The following is a 17,876-nucleotide window of genomic DNA, read 5'->3' on the forward strand; positions in this document are numbered from 1 at the left end:
ATAGCCAAATCTCCAGCACTAGGGAGCCTGGGTAACGGTATGAAGTGTGACATTTTGCTGAAGCGGTCAACTACCACCCATATGGTGTTATGTCCCACAGAGAGTGGTAGATCGACTACAAAAGTCCATTGACAAGTGTGTCCAAGGTTTTGCAGGGATGGGCAATGGAACCAACTGGCCTACAGGACGACTCCTGGGGACTTTATTCCTGGCACAATTCTCTCAAGAGAGGACATAACTTTTGACGTCAGTGGACAATGACGGCCACCAGACAGTTTGGGAGAGAATTTCCAATGTTTTATGAATTCCAGGATGTCCAGCAAGCTTACTATTATGTGCCTCTGCAAGCACCGCCTTCCTTAAATGAACCAGAACAAATAAACATCCTTCTGGAGTATTATTAGGAGCCAGAGGTCGGGGTCACGGGCAACGAAGCAGGGTCCAAAGGGTCAGGGTCACAAGAAAGCAGGCAGGATCCAAATCCAAGCAGGGGGTCAATACACAGGAGATCCAAACAGCGTATCCACAGGACTACAAGAAACCAGGAGCAGGTCAGCAAACTGAACAGCAAGCTATAACCGGCAGTGAGGCTGCAGACCTCACTGCCTTAAATACTGGTGGCCACCAATCAGAGCCTAGCTCTGAAAACACCTACAGGAGCTCACTAATTAATACATTAAGCCCTAATAGCCTGCAGGTTATTACCTGCATTTGCGCATTAGCCCGGCTGTCCTCAGTTGCCAGGACGCGGCGCTACAGTGGGAAGCGTCCGACCGTTGCCTTGGCAACGTTCAGGACCTTGGCGAAAATGACGTCCCGGTCGTCAAGGTGAGGGCCGGGACGCCAGAGGGCACCAGAAGCGAGCCACGGCAGCTGTGGGTACCGCCGCAGCTCGTAACAGACAGACCACAGTGAAGGGCCTCTTATATAAACCCTGCTCTGAGCTTGGTAGCATCCATTAAACTGGAAGAGGTAAAGACATCCAGTGAGACTTAAAGATGATGAAGAAGATGATTCACTTATTGTAGGTCTGACATTTCAGTGAGGTACTGCTCACCTTTGTCAAAGGAATACAGCAAGTAAGAGTACATCTTTATAAACCTTCCCCATTACACTCTAATGGGGTGTTTTAGAATTTGACCTATTATAAATTAACTACAGAAAGATGGGAAACAAAATCCACTCAATCAGAAAAATATACAATCTTTTTTTTTTTCCGGAGAAAAATCTCCATAAAATATATGGATGGGGGACTAACACATTCAAATATTATTCAGGTACATTGCAATTGCATCCCTCTGACAGACCATTATTTAGATGATATGTGCTCCAGTGACTAGCTTATTTTTGAGGGTCACCGCTGGTTGAGTGACCTCTTCCAGGATTGGAGGATATAAATATCTGCTCCAATGCCGAGGGAGTTGAGTTTTACTGAGTACGTGAGCTGACTTCACCATCCTACTTAGAGTATCAGCTGTTACTGATAACATAAGTCTCCCACTAGAATCTCGGGCTAGATTGTTTCCTGAATTAGTGTTCACCACTCATACAGAGCTGTGTTGAATTGAAAATATTGAAGGACATTCAAGGATCAAGTCTGACCCTGCCAGTGTGGCTGCTATGATAGACTAAGAGAAGAACAAGGGCCCAGGCACTTGTAAAGGTGTGTTGCCCATCTGGACAGAGAGAGAGGCCAGGTGACTGTGTGACAAAATGTGCATACCTGACCCACATGAGCAGTGAAACTGGAAGTCAGGACTTGTGCTCTCAGTTCTACATTCAAATAAAAAGAAGAAAAATAAATAATAAATAAAAAAAATGTATTTTTTAGTGTATTTGACCTATAAAAATGCATTATTTATTCAGAGATAGTAATAGAAATAGGAGGACAGTGGGTAAACTTTTACTAGAGGGACCCTGTGAAAGCTAATATTGTTTGCAACCTTGAAATAGTTTAGAATTAACTGGTAAAGTGTGACTGAAAATGTGTTTCCAAGTGGCGTACAACTGTTAACAGGCATTATTGCTAAAACAAAATCATAGGGAGCTAAAATTAGGAGCCTAAATCATTTATAAAGGAACATCAGCGTTTAGCAAGGGTTGTAAAAATACATTAGTACAGATGGCCCTTAGTTAGAGAAGTTGAGCCTTAGCAAAGATAATACCTGATGGAATTGGAAAGTATTTAAGTATTTTTGAAATTGTGTAAATTATAAGGCACAGAAATCTATAAAAGCATCAAAATCTATAAAAGCATCAAATCTATAAAAGCATCATTATCTAAGCCACCTGAATGGAGTGTCTTTAAAGGGACCATATAAACTACTTTCTTGTATTCAAAAATGTTTAACTTGTTAAAACGGGTACACGCATGTCTGTGTTCAACAAGGTTTAGATCTGAAGCTACGTTCCAGCACATAGTCCTTTATATTCAAATGTAATAGATTTAATAATTTAATATAATAATGTTTAAACCATTTTATTGACATCTAAGGCTCAGGATATAGAAATGTATCATGTTTAGTGTTATACTAATTGCACCCTGCATATGCTAGTTATGGGTGATAAAGGATTAATGCTCTAAATGATATTGTGTTTGGAATGCAAATAGGCTGGTTTGAACCAGTATTTTGGTGGGCTCCTGAAGGAAGACATGTGTAACGCTTCGGTCCCGCAAGTAGTACCTGTTTCGTTAACTGCATGTCATTGGTCTGGAAACTGCCATGTTCCAGCGTAAGACAAACTTCATTCATTTCATTCAGCTATACTCAGTTCGGCACAGGTGCAAATCTATTACACTTCTGGACCTCCCTCCTTTTCTCATTGGCTGAGCATTTCTGGAGCACTATTTAAACCTCCTGGATTCACCTGATGCCTGTTCTTCAAGCTCACTTCCTGTAGCATGTGGTTCTGGTTCCTGTGCTCCTTGTGGATCTTCCGCTAGTCCAGCCTGCTCTCAGTTCGTGGCCTGTGTTGAACCATCGCTGCTCCAGTACCCATCTAACCATCTCCTGTGTACTTCATCGTGACAGCTCCGGTTCTCTCATCGCTACCACTCAGAGCCGCTATTACACGTGTAACTCCTCAGCTGTTTCCACGAGTTGCCTTCGCTATTCCAGCCTGCTCTCAGTTCATGGCCTGTGTTGAACCATCGCTGCACCAGTACCCTTCTAACCATCTCCAGTGTACTTCATCGTGACAGTTCCAGTTCTGTCATTGCTACCACTCAGAGCCGCTACCTATTGTGACTCATCAGCTATTACCCCAGGTTACCTCCGCTACTTCAGTCTGCTCTCAGTCTTTGCCTAAGTTGAACTATTGCTGCTCCAGTACTACTACCACCATCTTCAGTGTACTTCATCATGACAGTTCCAGTTCTCTCATCGCTATCACTCAGAGCCGTTACTACTATTGTGACTCATCAGCTGTTACCACGAGTTACCTCTGCTGCCGCAGCCTGCTCTCGGTCTCTGGCTGTATTGAACTCTTGCTGTTCCAGTACTGCTGTTTACCATCTCAACTGTACTACATCGCGACAGCTTCCGTTCTCTCACTGCTATCACTCAGAGCCGCTACTACTGTATCTCATTTATGATTGCTACGAGTTACCTCGGACTCTTTAGTTGCTCTCAGTCTCCTGCTGTATTGAACTATTGCTGCTCCAGTACTACTATACCACCTCTCAGGTACTTCATCATGACAGCCCCAGTTCCCTGACCGATACCACTGTGGACCGCAACTGCCTCGGTGACTCATCACCTGTTCCCCCAGTTATCTCCACTTCCTCGTGTGGCCTGCACAATTCTAGTGCTGTACTCCAGCTGTTCCAGTACCTCTACCTATCACCCTTGTGACAGCCTCTGTTTCTCCTTTTTGTACCACAGGAAATCTACTCTCCTCGTGCCTCATCTGTTGCTGCCCGTGTCACCTGGTTCCTCCACACCGTTCTGCTGTACACCCACTCACAGGACCGCAAACTGCAGGTTTGGTGCCGCAAAGTCCATACCTCCTTGGTGCCCCCACCCTCGGAGAGCATCGTTTGAACTGACCTATTACCTGCATTGTACTGGACTGTCCAAAATCCTAAACCAATGGAGAATGCTTTTACAATTGTCTTGTTTACTTTATGACATCACCACCATTGATGGATGAGAAAATTTAAGCACCAGGGTACAAACCTCATAACCTAATTGGAGAGGAATCACAGTAGATGCCCCTAGGGAATCTGCTGTGGAACATGACAGAAATATAAGTGAGAGGAAAGAGGCACAGAGTGAGAGATTAATGATGGTAAGTATCCAGGTACTAGAAGGATTACATGCCCAACCACAGTCTCTCTGCACATATTATGAGGAACAAAAGAGACATATGTCAGTGAGGTGTTTTAAATGCCTTAAAGATAATGAGGTATTGTGAAGAAAAAGATAAGGGGAAGATAGACCAAAGGGAAGATTTGGGCCACCTAGGAAAGAATCACATAGGTACCAACAGCAAAGGAGACATACACAAGCCTCAGAGATATCTCACCAGTTGCCCGTGCACATCATAGCAGTAAATGCTTTGCAGGAGAACAATAGCCAACACTAGGCTGGGGATTAGGTCATACCTGTATCCTACAACCAGTTAGATTAACTGAGAATCTTAGGAAATAGCCTACAGTAACAGTTGATGTATCTGGTGTAACACTTTTCTTGTAGATTCCGGGGTCGCCAGGTCAGTGATAACTTCTCCTTTAGGTTTACCGGTTACTAACAAATCTGTTCCAGCTATAGAAGTAATGGGGAGAGTGTTACATAACCCTTTGACTAAATCCACAGAGGTTACTATCGGGCCTTTGCATATCAAGCATTCATTTTTCTTGTCTGCAGCTGCTCCTATTAACCTACTGGGCAGGGATTTATTGTTTAAAATGGGATGTGTCATTTACTGCACCCCTGACGGTGTATTTCTGGAAATTCGAGGGAAGTTTGCACATAAGGTACACTACATACCAGACACCCCACAAAGGTTACTTCTGCACTCCACCTTTCTAGAACTAGGTCCATCTCAGGTAGAGGAAATGTTAACACAAATACCAGGTTCCCTATGGACCAAAGATGGACAGGACTCTGGATTGATGGCAAATGTAGCTCCTGTAACGGTTCATCTAAAAAGTGGCATGCAAGCCACAAAAATACCACAGTACCCATTAAAACAGGAGGTGGAATTAGGGGTGTATCCTGTAATTGAAAGGCCGTTGCAACAAACTTAATTCGAACATCCAGCACAGCCAATAGTCCAATTTTCACAGTGAAGAGAAATGGGTGAGGGGCTACAGATTAGTCTAAGACCTAATGGGAATTAATAAAGTAGTTGAGAGCCAATTCCCCATAGTGCTCAATCCAGCTGTCATCATTATGCAGATTTCACCATCTGCCAGATATTTTACTGTCCTTGATCTTTGTTCTGCCTTCCTCTCTGTCGCTCTTCATCCTGACTCTCAGTATCTATTTGCATTCTCTTATAGGGGGGGTACAATACACGTGGACAAGTTTTCTCCAAGCATTCATTGACAGCTCCAGTATTTTCTCCCAGGCCTTACATGACTGATTACAATCCTTCCAACCAAGCAATGGGTCTGTTCTAATTCAATAGGAATTTGCTTTGTTTATTTCATGATCTGCCACTAATCCTATTATGGAAATTAGATTTGATTAGGTAGTACTGTCAAGACTTCCTATAATAGTGATTTATGGCCAGAGATAAGCTGTTTGTTAGGCAGTTAGCAATACACGTTTGTTTCGTTATTGTCACACACCACTCACCCACGGCTGTCACCCGGTTGCCTGAATATCATTCATTCCTCATTCCCTGCTTCTTCCCTGGCTGTCAGGCCAGCAATCAGCTCTGCACATGCGCAGGTAATCATCTCACCTTTGTTCATCTGTCCCACTCATCCATTGGTTACCTCTCATTTATAAGGCTCCTCCCAGCACCTCTCAGTGCTGGTTCTTCTCGTCAGACTCCTGGCCTTGAAGCAGCTTATGAACTCTGCTGCTGCAATCATTTATTACATGCTCCATTCGTTAGTGGTAACTACTGAAGATCATCGCTACCATCTCTCCAAGTGTGCTGCTGCAAATCACTTATTACCTGCTCCATTTGTTAGTGGTAACAACTGCAGATCATTACTACAATCTTTCCAAGTGTACTGCTGCAAATCACCTATTACCTGCTCCACTTGTTAGTGGTAACTACTGCAGATCATCGCTACCATCTCTCCAAGTGTGCTGCTGCAAATCACTTATTACCTGCTCCATTTGCTAGTGGTAACTACTGCAGATCATCACTACAATCTTTCCAAGTGTACTGCTGCAAATCACCTATTACCTGCTCCACTTGTTAGTGGTCACTTCTGCAGATCATCGCTATCATCTCTCCTAGTGTGCTGCTGCAACTCACCTACTATCTCTCTGTGGACTATCACTGAGCATCACTCAGTAATCCTACTCATTTGTGGCTCTCTGGTGCCTACATTCTTCTCTGTACTAGGTTCTCTATCACCGCTCACTGGGAACTCCCCTAGAGGGCCGCGACCTGCAGGGTGGAAGCTGCCAAGCCCAAATTCCCTTGCGGGAACCTCTGGTGAAAACCTTCCACTTTGTTGGATTCCGCGCCTCTTGGTGAAGTACCATCAATCCCAGACAGAACAAAAGGATCCCACTCCTCCTAGTGAATCCTGACACTTAAGGGGCTAAAATTTAAAGCATTCACAAGCCTGTTTAACAGCACTAGCTATAACTATGTTGCTGCCGATAACTAAAAAATGGCAGCCAAATGATTGCCAGTTCATTTACTATTTAAATCTACTTAACACAGATACCAATGTGGAAATTATGGGTAGCTGATCTCCTGTTATTCTATATTCACGGGAATTCACTATTGGACAACAGGTAAAACAACGTACGTGTTCTGAACAAACTAACGAATATAAAATTACTCATTTATTGTTAGGCAGTCAGCAATATAGTCATATATATTATCACTATCAACACCATAAGATGATTATTTAAGTGGAAAGGTTATAATAGATAAACCTTAGTACTACATATAATTATTTCTTGTTGTGATGACTATATGAAATAATAGAGTTCTAATAATATTTTAGACTATTATTCTTGGCAGAGACAATTCTTACCCATTAATAAAGGTGCTTATTGAGAAGATATATGTGAAATAGCAAAGCCATTGCAGCTGGACTGCAATTTTATATTAACACACAGTCAATCACTATTGTTCACTTTTTTGTTTTTACTTATTTCGCAACCCTGTATGTAACTGTTGGAAAAAAATATAATATTTTTTTTAATGCATACCAATAAAATAGATGTTTTTAATTGAATTAAACATCCCGGAGTGCCTCGATATATACTTCTTCTCTTTTTTCTTTTGCATCTAATTCAATATGTTGACGATTTGCTGCTGTGCTCTCATTCGTTAATGTCATCTGTGTATGAAACTAAACTTTTTTTGCTTCATCTCTCACAGACAGGACACAAGGTTGCAAAGGATAAATTACAGCCATGTTATACCAAGGTTATATCCTTAGGATACTGTCTCACCCAGGGGCTAAGACACCTGACAACGGACAGAATTCAGGCCATTCAAAACATGACCCTGCCGCAGAACCAACAGCAGATCCGTACCTTCTTAGGGATGTGTGGGTATTGGAGATCATGGATTCCAGGTTTTTCTATTCTGGCACTACCATTACAGGAGTTAGTGTTATCCGCAAAGCCTGAGCTTGCTACACACACACACAGACGAGTCAGAGCAGACATTCTTTAACCTTAAAGAGAGTCTGACTAAAGCACCTGCTTTGGGAATACCTGATTACAAAAAGCCTTTTGAGTTATATTGTACTGAAGCTGATGGTTGTGCAGCAGGTGTCTTGACACAGAAACATGGTGACATTAGCAGACCAGTAGCATACTACAGTGCACAATTTCACACTGTTGCAAGATCACTCCCTACGTGTTTAATTGTAGCAGCTACTGCTCTTCTGGTAAGTAAGAGTGAGGACGTAGTACTAGGACATGATTCAACTGTCTATACACCACATGCAGTATCTGCTCTGTTAAATTCTGCTCAAACTAGACATGTCTCCTCAGCAAAGTTCACAAAGTGGGAATTAGCTCTGATGGCACCTGCAAATATCACCATCAAACAGTGCAATAGTTTAAATCCAGCTACATAACTACCATATGTGCCTTGTGATTCACAACGGGTGGAAGGTGAGGAGACTCTAGCTGATGGTGAGTTTGGCAAGTATACTGATATGCATGATTGTATGGAATATCTGAACCAGACTTTTACTGCAAGACCTGACATACGTGACACCCCGTTAGAAAATGTAGGTTTTACATGGATGAGAGTTGTCATAAAACAGACAGACATAAGAGAACTATGTACCGGTTATGCTGTTGTAGATGACAAGGATGTTATAGAAGCTGAACCCCTTGGTCCACCTCACTCAGCCCAAGTGGCTGAACTCGTGGCACTGATAAGTGCATGTGAATTGGCAGAGGGTAAATCAGCTAATATACACACTGACTAGGTACGCTTTCGAGGTAGTGCATGATTTTGGGGCCCTTTGGCTTCTTAGAAACTGTATGACAGTGGCAGGCACACCAGTAGCACACTCACAGCACATAAAAGAACTCTTGACAGTAATACAATTACCTAAGGCAGTAGCTGTTATCAAATGCAAAGCCCATTCACATGAAGAAGGCCTGTTATCAGTGGGAAATAGCAGGGCAGACGAAGCTGCCAAGTGGGCAGCAGGTTTATCTGTAAACATGTCAACTGATAAGATGATGGTTTTCCAAACGACAAAAATGGATTGAAATGCAAGATTTGTGTTCCCTACAGGAAAAGGCGGTCTGGAAGGCAAAGGAATATGGTCAAGAGTCCTCTGGACTCTGGAGAGATGGAAAATGTAGGCCCGTGGCTTCCAGAACATATTTCAAAGGCCTAGCTGAGGCAGCACAAGGTCTGACTCATCTGGGTAAAGAAGGTATGTGTAAGCTGGTAAGAGCATTCTGATGTGCACCAGACTTTTCTTCTCAAGCCGGTAAGAAAGCAATGTCTTGTCTTACCTGTTTGAGGAAAAATGTCGGGAAGACAATAAAAAACGGAGCCCATTTTCAGGTAATACAACTTGACTTCATCCAATTACCACCTTGCAGGAATCTCAAATATGTATTAGTATGTACTGATGTATTTTCTAACTGGGTAGAGGTATTTCCAGCTGCCACTAAAACTGCTGATTTTACTGCTAAAAAAAAATTCAGGAATTTGTATGCAGGTATTGTTATCCTAGAACTATAGAAAGCGATAGGGTTACTAATTTTACTGGTGATATCTTCAGATCATGTGTAAACTCATGGGAATTGATAGCAAACTTCATACTGCTTACCGACCACAAGCCAGTGGTAAGGTGGATAGAGTAAACGGTACCATGAAGAACAAACTGAATAAGGCAATGACTGAAACTGGATTGACGTGGCCAGAAGCTTTGCCACTAGTCCTCCATAGCATCAGAAACACTCCCAGACCTCCTCTTAATTTGTTTCCCGTTTTTGGCAGACAACCTTATTTGATCATAGGTCCACAGGATGATTTCAAATGCAACAATGAAGTGACTGCTCAATACCTCATAAAAATGAGCAAGCAGCTAAGACAACAGCAACAGAAAATCAAAATGCTGTCACCTGGTATGCCAGACACAAACTATCACGATGTTGAACCTGGGGAATATGTCATGATCTGCAATTATTTCTGGTTGTTTAAAAAGACCGGTGGAAAGGCCGGTAACAAGTGTTGATGACCAGCACCACATCTCTGAAAGTAGTAGAAAGAGACACTTGGGTCCATTCTACTCACTGCAATAAAGCCAACAATCCGGAGAAGGTACAAGAAAAAGCTGAGATTTACACCACAAATCTGTCACTCGTGAACCTGTTCCGAGAGATCTAAAGACTGCAGTTACTGACACCTGAGCCAAACACGTTGTACAGACTGTGAGTCAAGCTTTACCTGTTGTTCCAGGTGTGTGAATCCATTGTGTGTGTGTAGGGAGGGGAGGGGAGAGAGCTGTGTGGGAGAAAGAGACTGGGACGGTTGGGCTTACAAGAAATTGATCCCTAGGCTCTGCTGAATATGGCTAAGACCACCCACGGGCGCGGAGTCTAACAGACTGGTGGTTTTCACCAGGAACCCCCGCAAGGAGGTATGATCTTGGCTGCATCAAGTCTGCAGGTTGCGGTCCCATGAGTGAGTGTACAGCAGAACGATGTGGGGGAGCCAGGTGAAGTGGATGGAGACGATGGAGTCCACAGAGGAGTGGTATAAATACAGGCACAACAATAATATAGGCTGATGGTCAGCAGCCAATGAGTCACTAGGAGAATAGGTGCTCTAAGGTATACAACAACAGGACAGAGGCTGTCACTATGAAGTACTCTGGAGATGGTAATGGAAGTACTGGAGCAGCAATAGTTCAACACAGCCAGAGGCTGAAGGCTAACTGGAGTGGTGGAGGTAACTCGTAGTAACAGCTGATGAGTCCCAGATGAAATAGCAGCTCTGAACGGTAGTGATGAGAGAACTGGAGCTGTCACAATAGAGTACACTGGAGATGGTAATAGAGGTACTGGAACAGCAATAGTTCAACACAGCTGCAGGCTGAGAGCAAACTGAGTTGTGGAGGTAACTCGTAGTAACAGCTGATGAGTCACAGAGAGAGTAACGGCTTTGAGCGGTAGCGATGAGAGAACTGAAGCTGTCACAATGATGTACTCTGGAGATGGTAATGGAGGTACTGGAGCAGCGATAGTTCAACACGGCCAGAGACTGAGAGCAGACTGGAGCAGTAGAGGCAACTTGTGATAGCAGCTGAGGAGTCACAGGTGTAATAGCGGATCTGAGTGATAGCGATGAGAGAACCGGAGCTGCCACGATGAAGTACACTGGAGATGGTAAGAGAGGTACTGGAACAGCGAAGGTTTAGCACAGACCACAAACTGAGAGCAGACTGGAACATAGGCAAACCACAAGGAGAACAGGAACCAGAACCACAGGCTGCAGGAAGTGAGCTTGAAGAACGGGCATCAGACAGGTGAATCCAGGAGGTTTAAATAGTGCTCCAGAAATGCTTAGCCAATGAAAAAGAGAGAGGAGGTCCTGAATTGCAATAGGCTTGCACCTGCACAGATCTGAATATAGCTGAATGAATGAACTGGAGAATGTCTGATGCTGGGACATGGCAGTTTCCAATTGAATGGACTGCAGTTAACGAGACATGTACTATCTGTGGGACCGGAGCGTTACAGAGACAGACACTCAAGCATACATTTTAACCTTACAAATATTCTCTTATACTCTACCACATTTATCCATCTATCATTTCATTTCACTTATCTCAGTCAAAGTCCAAGAGCCATCTTTTATTATCAACATTCTCTTCACTTGAAATATTCTAGATGGCAGCCATTTTACAGTTAATTACTGAAATTACAGGATTTCAACTTATGGTCGCATTAGACCCCACCAAGACCATTCGGGGAACTCTAAGTTTAAGTATATACAAGACCTGGCTAAATTGATTATTAATGTTACGGAGATGTATGTTGACACATTCAGGTATATGGGTAAGGAGCTACAGGTTTATAAGAAGGAGTTAGTTCAGCATAGGTTGGTGTTAAATTAGCTTACATCTATTACTGGTGGAAACTGTGTGACATTAGCTACCCAATTTGGTGTTAAGTGTTGCACGTACACCACCAATAATACAGTTGACCCTAAAGAAAGAATTGAGCGGAAAATTGATGAAATTCTACAATTAAAATGGGAATTCCGGAAGAACCATAATTCTACACTGTATCAAATAGGAGAAAAAGTAGCGGGATGGTTTTCATGGTTGAACTCTGCAAAATGGTTCTTAGGTCTAGGGGAATGTGTACAAGAAATCATCACTAGTACAGGTAAGCTCCTTATTCTTATATTTGATGTCATTATGGTAATTGGCTTGAGAGTCAGATGTGTTCCTACTGTGTTGAGGTGTGGAAAACATTCTACTGAGATAAATACTGAAAATGAGAATGTAATTATGATGAGAAGTACAGGTACAACATTAATGAAGAACTGCATTACAATCCTGAAATAGAAAGTATAATTAGGTGATAGTTTTGTGCACTAGCAAAGGGTGGTCTGCGAAAGTCAAATAATTGGATGAAGTCGTTTCAAATTAATAAACATCTATTTAATTGGTTTTTATGTGAAAATATGCAAATGGTACACTACCTTGTGGAAGGGCTAATTACACAATTACACTAGTGAACACTTATAAATACATTTACACTCACATATATATTTGTAAACAGTTCACTTTAATAAAGTTCCAGCACATAGTCATTTATATTCAAATATAATAGATTTAATACTTTAATATAACAATGTTAAAACCACTAAACCACTTTATTGACATCTAAGGCTCAGAATATAGGAAATGTATCATGCTTAGTGCCACACCAATCCACTTTTTACCATCAGAAATCTGCTATTATCAGCTAAGGATTAATGCTCAAAATGATATTGTGTTTGGAATGCAAACAGGCTGGTTTGAACCAGTATTTGGCGGCCTCCTGAGGTAAGCCATGTAGGCAGCAGTTGGAGTGAGGTGCCCTCACCCTCGGAGAGCATCGTTTAACCTGACCTATGACCTGCATTTTACTGGACTGCCCAAAATCCTGAACAGATGGAGAATGCTTTTTACAATTGTCTTGTTTACTTTATGACATCACCACTGTTTTTTTATGTACCACAAATTGTATATAAACCAGGCACTGTAACCATCATTTAGTTTACTTTGACCACAAGCTTCAGGACTGAATGACTGATAGCTGGATCCAGTGCGCTGTGTATTTATCGTTCTACCTCATTTTTGTTCTTATTGCATTTTTGTGATTATTTAGCTTTCCCTGTTATTTGTATTTCCTATTATGCTACTGCTTTGCTATTTAAAAAAAATTGTGTGTTGGAAGAGCGCATCAGACAAAATGCATTGGTAGCGACAAAATGAACATTACACAGACAAGACACTGCAGGATACATCAAATACATATGTGATATACATATGTGGAATATCAAGTCCCAAAAGAGTGCATAGGAAAAAAAAAATAAGTTAATGTCACCGATGCAGGGGGACTTTTCTCTGTATTTCTTCTTTCTGGATAACCCTACCCAGGGCCTGATCAACCACTAGGCTGACCAGGCTGCAGCCTGGGGCGCTGGGTCCCGGGGGGCACTGGACTGTGGGTATTTTTTTTTTTTTCATTCATTTTTTTTTTCGGGGTGGGGGAGGGGGGGGGTCGCCGCTGGAAATCGCCGCGGGGGGGGGGGATCGCCGCGGGGGGGTGGAGGGCTCGACGATCAAAAGCACAACTACAGGTAAGTGAAGGGGGGAACTGCCCTGCATATCTATAGGGAGGGGGGGAACTGCCCTGCATATCTATAGGGAGGGGGGGGAACTGCCCTGCATATCTATAGGGAGGGGGGGGAGAACTGCCCTGCATATCTATAGGGAGGGAACTGCCCTGCATATCTATAGGGAGGGGGAGAACTGCCCTGCATATCTATAGGGAGGGGGAACTGCCCTGCATATCTATAGGAAGGGGGGGAACTACCCTGCATATCTATAGGGAGGGGGGGGGACTACCCTGGATATCTATAGGGAGGGAGAGGGGGGACTGTCATGCATATGTATAGGGAGGGAGAGGGGGACTGTCATATAAATCTATAGGGTGGGATGGGGGGGCTGCCATGAAAATCTATAGGGAGGTAGAGAGGTTGATATGTATGAAGGAGGGCAGAGGAGGGGGGCTGATATATGTGACTGGGGGAGTTTTGATGTGACGGGGGGGATAGCTAGCTAGCAGAGTGGAGGTAAGGAAAATAGCTGCAAGGGGGATGGATGCAGGGTGGGAGGTAAAGAAAATGGCTGCAGCAGGGGTTAAGGAAAATGGCTGTGCGGGGGGGTTGTGGTTAAGGAAAATGGCTGCAGGGGCTTTTTAAAAAATAGAGCAGCTTTGGGGGGCAGAATCTCATGATTGTGTGGTGGTCACATGGGTGGTCTCAGCAATCACTAGAATACTAAATATTAGTGAGATGGGGCTTGTAGAGGTTTGTATTTGATTGACAACAAATATTCAGATATTGCTTATATATGCCTGTCCAATGGGGTACTTTTAGCTGGCCATAATGGAGTGTTTTGTTTTAACTAAAGGGCCTAATCATTCAGGGTTTGCATTATAATACATTTTTGCATTTTCAAAAAAGGACGCCAACTTTCCAGAAGCCAACGAGAGGATAACAAAGTTGCAAGAGAGAAGAGCAAGGACAGGTAAGAGACAATGGCACAATCTGTCTAAATTTGAATGCTGGAGAATACACCTGAACATTCATATTCAGGAGTGTTCCTATACACCTATATATTCGGAGGAGGGGGGGGGGGCGATGCGGCCGTATTAGCCTAGGGCGGCCAGAACCCTTAATCAGGCCCTGACCCTACCCTTTGAAGCATCGGCTGTGTACCTATAAATTGATTGAGCAACTTCCATTTCTGCATTGTTGCCAAAGAGGCATGTTTGGTATCAGTAGCTGATGGGAAGCACTGGTCCTCCATTGCCATGTGGAGGTTCCTAGGGTACCTCTGGGTAAGTTAGCTGTCAGCTTAAAAACACATGAATATATGTCCCAATATAGGGTCTCTCATTGTTTAGATTTAAGGACACCCTATTAGCAGAAGCGCCTTGACAAAGCGGATGGCTTATCATACATTTTCAAATGTGTGTAAGTGAGCTTTCTGCATTTTATGTAGAATAGCAGGTCATTTACTGGTTCACAGCAGTGTGCTGGGGGATTTTTCTCCACACTTATCATGAACCAACGTGTCATATATATATATATATATATATATATATATATATATATATATATATATATTGCAGGGGAGGCCAATTTTAAGTGTACCTTCCCCTGCGGTACAACATGATTTTGCTCAGGTGAAAAGTTACTAATTTTTTTTGCTTTCTTTTCCTTAATTAATCAGGCCCATGATGTTAACTGATGATGGTAATAATAGCAGAGTGATAGTTCTACCAATATTACTCTTTCACTTATTCTCATTGTGCTCTCCTTTGTAAAGAGAAATGCAGCTGAAGTTCAGTTTAACCACATTCAACATTCACTTACACGATTTTAATTCACATATTTCTATCATAAATACACTATAAACATGTAACGCTGTAAAAACACAGTGTAATTATATAAAATAGGTAATTCATCCTAGTAACAAATATAAATTACAAATGTATCTGAATAGAAATATCACGGATCATCACATTTTGTTTACTGTATATTATGACATTATACATACTGTGCATCAGACTCTGCTTTGGAGGCTTCACACTGATGGTCCAGTTACCGGATGAGGATTTCTGAAAACGCTTGATGTTTTCCTCATAGTACCAACTTAAAGTTTCATCAAATTCAGAGAAGAAAAGGATATGTTCCTTATCTGTGACTATCTGCAAAATAATATATTGCTTAATAATTGAAAAATACATTTAATATTATCCCAGAAATGTCTTTATAAAAAATTTTATTTTTTTGTACACAATATAGTTTCCTTAATGTAAATATATGATATAAATAAAATATATTTTAAATATTGATGTTAAAACTTTGTGTGTAGAGAAAAAAAAAAAATCACATTATTTTACTTTGCAATTCAGTGCAGAGCTTTGCAAGTAATAGGCCTCATTTAGAGTTTCACAAGTGCATGTGCGAGTCATAAAGTTTTGCTTAGCCTAAAACTGCACATGTACACAACTTGCACATTTTAGGAGGTGCAAAGTTGATGATGATGACTGGTATATCTTTGCTTAGATGCATCTACACTTTTACAGTTACATGTAAATTTGAAAATGTTACTTGTGATTATTAACTATGCATGTACAAGGGAAGTATAAAAAAATGTGCCTGCATCATGAAATTACATGAAACTCTGCAGCCATCTATAATTACCTAGCATCAAGCACACACACCTGTGCTGCAATATATCAGTGTTTTCAGTAAGAAGATTTGCATTACTGCTATTTTGATAAATGATGGCAATCACTGGTGCTCATATGCTACAACAATGACCAAGGCCAGACTACCATAAGGTTAAACAGGTCGGTCGCCTAGGGTGCCAAGGTATAGAGTTTATCTAAAACACTGAGGGCCTGATTCACCAAGGAACGCAAGGAGAAGATGCTAAATTTTTCAATTAATGTCACCGGTTAATAATATAGTCTTTAATGACAATACAGTAAAAGAGAAAAAAATGTTTTTAGTTATTTTGTTTTCTTCCATAAAAAACATTTATTAGGATGTTATTCATGTTTACTTTGCATACCATCGAGATGTCCAAAGCTTGAATCTGACGCTGCTGTGTGCACTTGAGCTTGGAATGCCCTAACTGTACACTGAATATATGCATACGCCCATTTCCCTCTCCTTTCCACCCCTGAAATCATAGGATGTAGTAAGTAGAGATGTGCAGACCCCCGTGTTTTTGGTTCTAACCCCATAGTCATGTTTTGGTTTTGGTTTTGGTTTTGCCCAAAAATCCTCAAGTGTTTTGGTTTTAGTTTTGGATTTAATTAAATAATTGATATATAGGTAAAAGCATTTTGAGCTGTTTTTGATCCTACAATACTATTTATAGCATTAACATTCACAGTCTATTTCCTAAAGATCTCTTTACAACTGTTAAAATTTTGACCAAGGGCTGCCGCGGACTGGCTGGCTGAATGTAGTGACAGAGCAGCAATACAAATACATGGTAGTTTAATAATAGATACAATCCCTATGAAACATAGTGGCACAGCAGTGCACATAAAGTATTTCCATTCAGTCGCTGAATACCGAAAATTACATTCCACAGTTTTTCCAAAAGATTGACACCGGTATGCTACCTAGTGAAACCAGCGATACAGAGAGTAGCTTGCCTGTGAATGACCCGGCATTGTGTGCTAGCACTACTATGCTGAATGGATGAGGAGGAGAGGAGGATGAACAACCAAGTTTTGTGTGCAAAGCATGCTACAATACGTATGAAACATAGTGAGGAATCTCGTGCTGGGCTGCACCACACCAAATAAGCACAAATTGTAGCTGCAAAGCAGGGCCAATTGCTAGCCTCTAATCAAAAACAACCACAGACCAAAAAGAAAAAGCAGCGCTAAATAGGGATATATAGGTGTGGCATTAACTAGAAAAATGAAAGGAAACCGTGGCAGGATATACTAGAGTTAATAGTATATGAAAAAATATATTTTTAATGTCTCAATAAATATAATACATAGGCCTCATAAATTGGTAAATTGGTAATTGAAACCAAACATTTAAATAACACTGGGACTAAAATCTGTATAAATGAAATCACAAATGGTGTCTATAAACAGACTAAATTGATGAGTATGTCCATGTAACTAGTAAATATATTGTAGTTCATATAAAGATATAATCACAATAAAAATAACAATAAAATCCCTCCAAGATATCCAGCAAATCAGCCCATAAGTTGAAAGATATAGAGCTATCAAAGTAATGTTGGTATATTAATGGTATTCCACGTCCAGATCCTGATGGAATGTCACTGGTAAAGGACTTGCATAGTAAATAAATTGTATAACTCACTAAATTGTCTCAGTGGTTCCAATGCTGCAGCTCCCAGCTTATGACTGCGTCCAGGCGCTCTGTCCACAACCGTCGGAGAACATTACCCAAAA

The 17,876-nt window shown here is 41.6% G+C and overlaps 1 protein-coding gene across 3 annotated transcripts in view; it reads right to left on the reverse strand.

Annotated features, from left to right (window-relative positions):
- Positions 1-17,876, reverse strand: part of F8 (coagulation factor VIII) — a 515,303-nt gene that overhangs the window by 262,605 nt on the left and 234,822 nt on the right. For all 3 annotated transcript variants that reach the window (XM_075184684.1, XM_075184685.1, XM_075184683.1), the window contains one exon: positions 15,476-15,626. In XM_075184684.1, the coding sequence (XP_075040785.1) occupies positions 15,476-15,626 (151 nt within the window). The remainder of the gene's footprint in view (positions 1-15,475; positions 15,627-17,876) is intronic.

The sequence above is a fragment of the Mixophyes fleayi genome, chromosome 9 (assembly GCF_038048845.1).
Source record: "Mixophyes fleayi isolate aMixFle1 chromosome 9, aMixFle1.hap1, whole genome shotgun sequence".
Lineage (NCBI taxonomy): Eukaryota > Metazoa > Chordata > Amphibia > Anura > Limnodynastidae > Mixophyes > Mixophyes fleayi.